Consider the following 9996-nt stretch of genomic DNA (forward strand, 5'->3'; position numbering starts at 1 on the left):
CTTCAGAGCTGCTTAAGTGCATATAGCTCTCTCATGTCAAACGATCGCGGCTATCTTTACATACCAACATATAATTTGACCCATTATATTACATGGCTTGCCTCTAAAATTGACAATTTCTCCGCCAGTTAAAGATGAATACCATATCATGAGTCCTGTTCTGAGATAACCCTCTCATAATGTCTAACAAGCACTGCATTTCTACAGAAAGCCTACACACACTGATGTTGAGGGAATGACACATTCAAACGTTAGGGGTCACTGTTGTGCTTCAATGGCACTTTTAATAAAACAGACATTTCATCCTCACAACAGCAATGTCTGGACACAAAGGGGGAGGGGGGACCGAGCGAGGGTTCCCTTTACTGATAGGCTGGTTGCTTCTGATAAGGATGAGGGAATTGGATCTAGCGAATCGGGAAGTGCTATTGGACATGATATTGGGAAGACGAGGGAAGCACTGAATGGTCTCTGTCTTATCTTGGCTGGCATCAATTTCTCCTCTCATTTCACATAAAACTATATTATAACACAGCACAGAGAACCCAGACCACAAGCATAGGCTCCCCTCCCCCTCATATATATACAAGTAAAATTAATACATTCATTTAATTCACTAAGTAACAAAGCTAATTAATCTGTGTTTTTTTTTGTCGCAGAAATCACATGGTTCATGTCCAGTCATCTGACTTATCTTAACGTTCTGTTTTTCTCTATACAGTCCATCAGGTTTACTCTTGACACACAACCCCCCCCCCCCCCCTTCCTCACACCCTTTTAGATCCCACACCCATATATTTATAACTATTTACAGAAGCAGCAACTTATTCATCCAATCACAAAAAGCCCCCTTTCTAACAAGTCAAATACACTCCAACCCAAACTGAAAAAAAGATATTATCATGGCATCCGATTCTCTCCACCCATTTCATACACTGTTACCCTGTTCTAAAAGAGCATGCCAAGTTTCAACAATGAACACATAAAATGTCTATACAGAAAACACCCTTAAAAAGTTTTTTTCCCCTCCATCAATAGTGGACATAAGACAATATTTCAGTGGCAACTATCATGTTCTTCTTTCTCTGCTTGAGTTGTGGGTTGGTTGTTTTCTGACTTTCGTCAGTCAGGTCGTCATAAGAAAGTTCCGTCTTGGGGTGTGGGTGGTGTGGGTGGTGGAGGGGGTGTGTTATGAACAGTGACAGGGCAGTTTTCAAGGGTCTCTGAGGCAGCAGTTGGCCATGGGGCAGTTTGGGGTAAGGAGTGGGGGAGGAGGAGGTGGTTGGGGGTCTTTTTTAAAAGTCAAAGGTGGCGGGGGCTGGGGTGGCCGTTGTGGTAGAGCTTCTGCTTGATGTGGACCATGTTACCGCTGGAGTCTTCCAACTGTCTGAGCTGGGCACGGCGACGAAGGTCTCGAAGGTTGCAGAACTGGGGCAGCCACGACCAGGAAGGGGTGTCTGGGAGAGTGGAGAGAGGAGGGAGAGTAAAGAGAGGGGGAGAGTAGACAGGGGGGAGAGTGGGGAGAGTAGACAGAGAAGGGGGAGACAGAGTGGGGAGAGTAGACAGGGGGGGAGAGTGGGGAGAGTAGACAGAGAAGGGGGAGACAGAGTGGGGAGAGTAGACAGAGAAGGGGGAGACAGAGTGGGGAGAGTAGACAGAGAAGGGGGAGACAGAGTGGGGAGAGTAGACAGAGAAGGGGGAGACAGAGTGGGGAGTGGGGATGGACATATGAGATCAGTGAGGCAAAGTTATCAAAACATTAACAATATTTATTGCCTGAATCTCTATTGACTAGTTATAGATGACAGTAGAAACAAAAAACACAATGCTGTATTTACAACTATTACGCCTAATATATACATTTTGTGTGTGTAATACAGAGTTTTGTAATTTAATATGTTGTGGGGGTTTGCCACTTAGGTTGTTTCTCTGTATCACAAAATTCTTGCCAAATCTGTGAAGTGAGAAAAGTGAGTAAAACACGTCATTAAATGGAGTGGAAGCTTCTGGACAGGGGCATTACGCTATTGGATGAGCTGAGAATCAATCTATTAGAGTGCATTCTATGCCCAAGTAAACTTCAGACCTATACTACTCTGTAATAAATGTCCTTTGTTGATACTCTATCTTTGAATTGATCATGTTTTTTGTACACTATACGGTAATTTACCTGTGCATGCGGTCGTTATGTAGATCAGGTTTTTAATTAAAATAGGCTCATCTCAATTGGACTAACCTGGTGAAATAAAGGTTGGATCTATATAAAATATATAACCATAAACATATAATAATAATAAAACCATATGCATGTGTGACACAGTGAATAACACAGTGAACAACCTTTATCATTCCAACCTCTCAGGCCATACCAGCCTGTGTAGTGCATCTTTCAAACTGTAATTTCCATTGAAATCTTAAAAACAGGAACTGAAACTAAATGATCCAGATTTTCTCCCTCGAGGCATGTGTGTATGCGACGCAGTGTGTGTTTGAATAGAAGTGCAGGGATTTGTCTGTGTCAGACTGGAACGTAGCTGGCAAAGCAAGGCCCACTGAGACAGCAAGGGAAGGAGGGGGGGTCCCAGACTGCACACCCACTAGCAAATGGCCCCGCTAGAGGTTGGAGGGGGAGGGAGGACTGGGGGAGGAGGCAGGTGGCGGGGAGGGGGGGGAGTCAGTGGGAGGGAGGGGGGAATTATTTATAGCTGTGAATGGGTATGCAATCCACAAGGACTGTTCTGAAGGGTATCCAAAGGAAAGGAGAAAACGAGACAGGTTCCTCTTCTCATTTGAATAAAAGGATGGAAAGATGGAGATGGAGTCAGGAGAAAAATTAAAATGGTAATGTAATGCGGAAAGTGGGGTGAGGGCATAAATGTAAAGGTCTTTTGTGGAGGCAGGAAGGGAGAAATGGTTATGCCAAGTCATGATTTTACCCCTTTTTTGTTATCTCTTTGTTTTTCTATTTTGATATATGAAACGTATTTCCAAAAGAAGACATGGGTGCCAGAGGAAGAATGCATTAGATATTCATGGCAATATACAAAAAGAAAAACGACCACATCTTCACCACTGAGAGGCTGTGTAAAGAAAATAGATTGGGGAGTAGATTCAATAACTGAATGGAGAGGGGAAGAGGCTTGGGCTGTAGATGGAATTACAAAAAGAAAAAAAGAATCAATGTGCACCTCAATGCTGTGTGTGTATGTATGTGTGTGTGTGTGTGTGTATATGTGTCTATGTAAGCGAACATGTTTCTCCCCTCGCCCGCCATTCCAGCTGCTCCCTCTCATTCTATTTATAGCTTCCGAGGAGAGAGAACGTGTGTGTGTGAGTGTGTGTGTGTGAGAGAGAGAGATAGAGAGGGAGAGAGAGAGCATAGGTGGGGGTGGGGATGTGACAGTATCTCCAACACCACCCCCACCCACGTCTCGCTCCGTCAGCCTCACCTTCACTCCCCATCTCAGGCAGGCTAAACGACTCTGACCCGTCATCAACGTCACAGCCAAACACGCCATCAGAGGGGCATTCCCTGCATTCTCTAGGATTCCAGTGCTTAGAAAAAGCTATAACCATCACTCAACAGCTAGAGGTAATGCATATGGATGTAGGCTTTCAACTTGTAATTTTGTTTTCTGGATGTGTGGTACGTAATGTGCTGATGCCTCAGCAGAGATGGGGGTATTGACTCACTGCTGCACTGCTATACTGTATGTTTGCGTGTACATACTGTCAATACAAGGGCTGACATCAGAGATTTTTTTGTGTGGTTGAAATTTAAGCTCCATGCTCTCTATTCAGTGCTAACTTAGAAACAAGATAAATGGAACACATGTCCGAAATATACAGCATCAATCTTTTTCACTGTGAAGTAAAAGGAGCTCTCTCCAAATCACCCCACCCCCAGCATTGGTGGTGATTTTAATGGAAGTAATTGGTTATTAATATAACTTGACACCTACTAGAGAAATGCACTTAGCTGTGGGGAACATTTTAAGGAGCTCCTCTGGGCTGCCAGAACATATAGGTCATAGACTCTATATGACATAGAGCCTGCGTTCGCACCGACAACTAAAGGTACTATACGGAACCCTTGTCAGGCCTGAAAGATCTGGAACTCTTCACAGTTCAGGAATTTGTATAGTGTTCTAAATTCTAAAATGATTCAAGAAAGAGCAGCTTTTGTTTTTTTGAGTTTGTGTTAATAGCACCCAGCAAAATCCAAATTTATAGGTCTTATTTTAGACAGAGAGGTACACAAGAGAAAACTGATGTTTATGGAATATTCAAACACATACATAAGGGTAAAATACTGGAGAAGATGAATAGGACTATTCTCATACCCTTTCACTCTGGCACAATCAAGGTCATTGATGCGTATCTTTCCAATGTACAGAAATATATAGCTGTCCTGGCGAATGTTTTACGGAAACCATTTCTGAGTTTTTCAATATTCTATATTTCGCCTACGTGGTTGCACAGTTATCGATGTGTCCTGCACTATGTCTCTCACTGGTTCAGTAATTCCAATCTGAAACCTTAGCACAACTGCCAAGTCTACTATGCGATACAGCGGGCATCCTCTGCATTGAAACATTTCTCTTTGTAATATAAACAGGAGCCCAACCGCTTTATCAATACAACATTTTCTTTGGGGTGGGTGGGCAGGAGGAGGGGGGGGAGAGGGGGGGGGGCGTGGCGGATTCTTTTTCTTACACCTTTCCATAAATGTTACTTGGTAGTGGACTTATCACTGCACTGTACCACACAAAGTACAACCATTTTGCTGTTTATCGAACCAGAGCACCACCATGCTAGTGAGCTGGTTGACTCACCATAGTAACGGCTGGCCCTCCAGGCCCTGACGGCACAGTGCAGCACCCCATCCAACCACAGCAGGAGCCAGCTGATGCAGAACCCCAGCAGCAGGCCCAGCATCAAGTCCATCTCCTGCTTGGTCACGCTGTCACTGACAAAGTAGTTCTCTGACGAGTCCACCAGAGAGTGGTCGCCATCGTAGGGGATCACGTAGTGGACGTGGTGCCTGTGGAAAGATGGAGGAAGGGTTAGCTTACTGTTACTGGAAATGTAAAAGGATAATGGATGGAAAATCATGTGTATTTCTGTTGTTGTTGTTGTTGTTGTTTTTGATGAAAGCGGATTTACAGAGGTGATAGTGAGATGGAGAGAGACAAAGATGAATAAGGAATATGTAGTGCATTGGAGAAAGGATGTGGAGTTATGAACTATCAAGTGAATGCTCAAGTGACAGTGACTTCAACAGAACACAATGTGCGTGTTGGGAACTGTGGATGTTACAGTGTTGGTGTCGACTAGCGAAAACTGAAATTTTTTGCTTCTCCACACTGAAGCCAGAGACTTTCTCAAACAGCAGTTTCAAGCAATATTACTACCAAAACTGGAACCAGGATCTGCCAGAATCCCCCTCACACACTCATAATCCTCATCTAATTACTGAAATTCCGTCATTCTGTCATTGATACGTACTGACCACCATTCACAATCAGTCAGACGCCGGGGACACTTGTTCCTCTAAACAGCGAACAACAGGACCGTACCCATCTGGTGATTGGAAGTCCGAGCCTCCGTCATAGAGCAGTACAAGGCCTCCTGGCTCCCATGCAGTCTCTGCTGCCAAATGAAATGACGGTGGACGTGTCCTCAAGCCTGATTAGGTGTGCACCCGCCAACGCGATGACGCCTCAAAACCTCACGTTCAAAAGGTAGACTCAGCATTCAAGCTCAGGTGCTCTCTCCCTTTTCATCTTGTCTATTCCGCTTAACATTCACCCTCAGAGTGTAAACATCTTACGTAAAACTCTTACTCAGGAGCATTTCCAGGTCAGTGAAAGACATCCATTTGACAGTGAATACCCTGGAATACAAGTATAGTTTGTAGTAAACAGACAGTTCCAATATCAGTATGGCTCAGAAATTAATGTTTTTTATGCCCATAGATATCAATGAAACCTGTTTGTGTTACCTAAAAATATTGTATTAAATGTGAGGAAGGGAACAAGATGACCAAGATATACATGCATGGTTATCTAACTTCTGATGGTGGCAAGAATACCAGCCCTGACAGAAAAATATACAGTCACACACAATGCAGGCACAGAGGCATTGAAAAGAGGCATTGAAAAAAGTATTACTCCACAAATCACATCTCCAACCTTGGCCTGTCCATGGTACATAATAGCCAAGATACATACCCTGCAAAAAGCCTCTAAACGTGTTGGAGTGTTTGAGTGCTGCCTCCCACAAAGCTTTTCCTAGATGATCCCTCTATGACAATGCTAATCTCACAAATACCTGATGACCCATATCTGGATGTCAGACTGAACTTGGCCACAACACAAAATGGCATTACTCTAACACCATGACAGCTAGGTAAATGCCTGTTTGCAGATAATTTAGTGAATCAATAAGCCAAATGCTATGTACATTGACCACAGACCGACCTTTGCATATAGCCTTATATGGGATATGATATATAGACAACTAGGACCTTCAACTGCTGGCCTGAGCAGACAATTCATACCTTAATACCCTCATAACAGTTAAAGCTGTATGCGTATTCACTACATCACAGGCTCTTCCCAAACCTGGCAGAACACTGTTGCCATACCCTTAATCAAGAAAGGACAATTCACTTAAAAACACAAACAAGATGAAAGACACAAAGGCCCCCACTCTATGACTAAGATCTCTGTCCTGATTTGAAGCTTTAAATCAATCTCCGGATTTAGCATAAATACTGCTTTGTTTGTTTATTGTTTATAATACTGTTTATAGTAGGCCTAAATAATTGGTGTTTTTTATAAACACCAGATAATTACAACTTGGTGTATTCTTGGGCTGTCCAAACCCTCACATTAGAGAAGTCAATTTTTCAAGCATGTTCCTGATATATCAGGTTGAATTTCCTGTCCTCATAATCAGTTGGTAATTGGCTAATCACTATTGGCTTAATATTACAGTTCTGTCAGATAAGAAAAACTAAACACGCACTTGATGCTCAGAAGCCTACCAACTGTGTGAGCTACAAGCGTTCAAAAGGATCCCTTATTTATCATAATTCATTACATATTTATGGCTCCAGCACACCTTCGTATGCAGTAAAAACGGAATCACTGCTAGCCTACATTGAGACCGTCAAACACTGCATCGTAAACAAGCCTTATACCGTGAGACACAACCCACGGATAAAATCACATTCGACATCAATTAGTGAGTATTTCACGGGCTTACGCATTGAGTAGGCTATGTTACATTTAAGAGCTTGTGAGAATGGCTCATCGACAGAAATCATTCTAGAGGCCTATTGAGCAATTATAATTTGACAGAGAAAATCCCAGCGTTTTTAACGCTGCCCCTTCGTGTGATATGTGTCACACATTATTTTCTGACCAATTATTGTGTGCTGTTGGGTTTTTACCTTCCACAGTTGCAATGACAGACGCGGTCTTCTCCTCGTAGATGCGGTAAGATGTAGTTGTGAAAGCGATCCAGTAGTGCGTTCATGTCCATTAAACAGGCTATTGCCTGCAAAGAACCATTCGAGTCAACTGGGACATGACAAGCACTATTTCCAACATAGCATCATTATGACCTGGCATGGCAGTCAGTTTCAAAGGAAACAGAAAAAGCTACTGGAAATCCAGTAGAATTATTTGGAAAACACTCTTCCTCCTAAATGGACTGGAGATTACTTATTTATGATAGTCCTGGTTAATTATAGGTAGGCTAGCCCACTTTAAAAAGGCCAACAATCTGTTTCTTATACAGAAATGTGTTTATTTATCCGAGGCCTAAAGTCGTAAGTTTTAAACTGATGTGGTGCTCAGTGAGATCATTCATGATGTTGTTGAAATAAAATAAACATCTTACCATAACAACTGAAGCACCAAGAATCATAAAAATCATGGTGGTTGTGATCATATGCATCAAAACTTCCAAACTCTCCGCTGTGCTCGAGACTCCTCTACCCGCGGCACTGCAAACGCTCCGGCTGGGCTCTAGGCACTCTGTCCCGGGAGAAGACGCTCATTGAGGCGCCCTGACTACACCTGACTCTCCGTCCCTTGAAACTCGCCAGATTGGTGTGCAATGAAACGGCGTAGCTGCAGGAGCTGAGCCGGCCCGGTGTCCTCCTTCCCCCCCCCCCCCGTTTGACACAAGCCCTCACTAGCCTTCACTCTATTCTCCTCATACAGCAACGTGTCGATTCAATGTTGCGGACCGGGTCGTGAATAGTTGCGCGTTGCGCTGCGCCGGGTTTGGTTGAACGAAGGTGCTGGTATAGAGGCTTTCCAGGCCCCCCGTATAACCAATACAACAGCGCTCAACGCTACGATCCCATTCAGAAAAATTCAGCAAACATGAAAAGGGGTTAGCCGGTCGTTGAATAGGGATATCCTCCAGGATTATGGCCCCCTCAAGACAGCACGTTATTCCCGCCGTACAATTAGTTAATTGACGAGTTATCGATAAATAGGAGCCTCCATCGATGAACACTCAATTGCTCTTGCCTATAGTCTAGATATTTCAAATAATTGCAATAGTACGTTTCTTAGTAGTCCTTGTCCTCTTGGTACACAGAAATGGCTTGGTAACATCGATCAAACTGAATCGAGACATAGAACCAGTCGGAACTGGACCCACCCTACCCTCAGTCCAGTTGAGATCAGGCAACAGCAACTGCATCAACGCCCGGAGACAGACATGCATGATTATCCCATCTTGTCTTATCGCAACCAGAAGCATCCACCGCCACCATCCCTTTGCGCGCGCGTGTGTGTATGTGTGTGTGTATTTGTGGGCGGGAGATATCCTACGGAGAGAAGATGAAAACGGAAAATATGTTCATCTCTTGCATTTTTCTGATGCAAACATTCAGATCCAGTCGACCAGATAATTCCAATTACGTTTGCAGCGGTTTACTTTCTATACTTTTTTCTCTAGGCTTTACACGTTTAAATCACCATCGCCACATACCCCCTCTCTCTCTCTCTCTCTCTCTCTCTCTCTCTCTCTCTCTCTCTCTCTCTCTCTCTCTCTCTCTCTCTCTCTCTCTCTCTCTCTCTCTCTCTCTCTCTCTCTCTCTCTCTCTCTCTCTCTCTCTCTCTCTCTTCTCTTTCTCTGTGTCTCTTTCTCTCTAGACGTTGCAGTTAATTTTCTGATTCTGCGCCATTTCGCCGGGCTGTGTTCATATACACACAAGCTTGCCAATTTAGCTTTCTAATTCCTAGCCTATATCATGATCATATAAAAATCATATAAAAGTCGAAACAATTCTTACATGCTGGCACATAGCCTACTTCATTCTCAAGCTCGGTCACTTTTCTCCAGGAGCTCCGTCCATCTAGAACAAACTGAGATGTTCATGTTGAACATTACCCCAGGGTGAATGTGAAAAAGTAGGCTATATCCCAAATGTCTCAATCCTTCAAAACACTTTGGCGTGATCCAAAAATCAACACACTGCAAGAAAACTTGTGTTAAAGGAACGATGTATTACAGTAACAGCCTATGTTTTTTTCCCTATAGGGCCCCAAATGTATTGCACATTGCACGTTGGCATGCAGGCACGCGGGGCCACTGACCGTTCAGGACCTTGGACAGTAGCCACCCGGGTGATAGTCGATTGGCTAAAGCAGATCTATAGAAACCAATGGATATCTTCCTCCTCGTGGATTGGAACAAATTGGTTAAAAGAGCGGGCAACGTTACATCTTCGCTATAGCACACAGTTTGGTCTGTTTGAAAAGATTCATATGAGAAAAAAACCTTGTTTTCATGATTTTATTTTAATTTAACACTACAATATTTCCATGTGCCAGAACAAATATAGCCTATACAGACATCATGTTGACCTGATTTTGTTCAGTTTGTAGCCAATGAAACTGGAATGACATTTCACTTAGATTCTGTCTTCCTTTAGTTTTTTTACTCTCATCCTGTTACTGTTGCATT

At 43.4% G+C, this 9996-nt stretch overlaps 1 protein-coding gene across 1 annotated transcript; it reads right to left on the reverse strand.

Annotated features, from left to right (window-relative positions):
- Positions 1 to 258: 258 nt before the first annotated feature.
- tmem240a (transmembrane protein 240a) lies at positions 259 to 8173 on the reverse strand. The gene is made up of 4 exons (XM_084679901.1): positions 7912 to 8173; positions 7460 to 7566; positions 4836 to 5044; positions 259 to 1457 (listed from the first exon to the last, which is right to left on the reverse strand). The coding sequence occupies exons 1-4, from the start codon at positions 7966 to 7968 to the stop codon at positions 1303 to 1305; spliced, it is 528 nt and encodes a 175-aa protein (XP_084536027.1). The 5' UTR covers positions 7969 to 8173; the 3' UTR covers positions 259 to 1302.
- Positions 8174 to 9996: the final 1823 nt, after the last annotated feature.

This window comes from Hypomesus nipponensis, chromosome 18 (genome assembly GCF_054491055.1).
Source record: "Hypomesus nipponensis isolate SF chromosome 18, ASM5449105v1, whole genome shotgun sequence".
In the NCBI taxonomy this organism is placed as follows: domain Eukaryota; kingdom Metazoa; phylum Chordata; class Actinopteri; order Osmeriformes; family Osmeridae; genus Hypomesus; species Hypomesus nipponensis.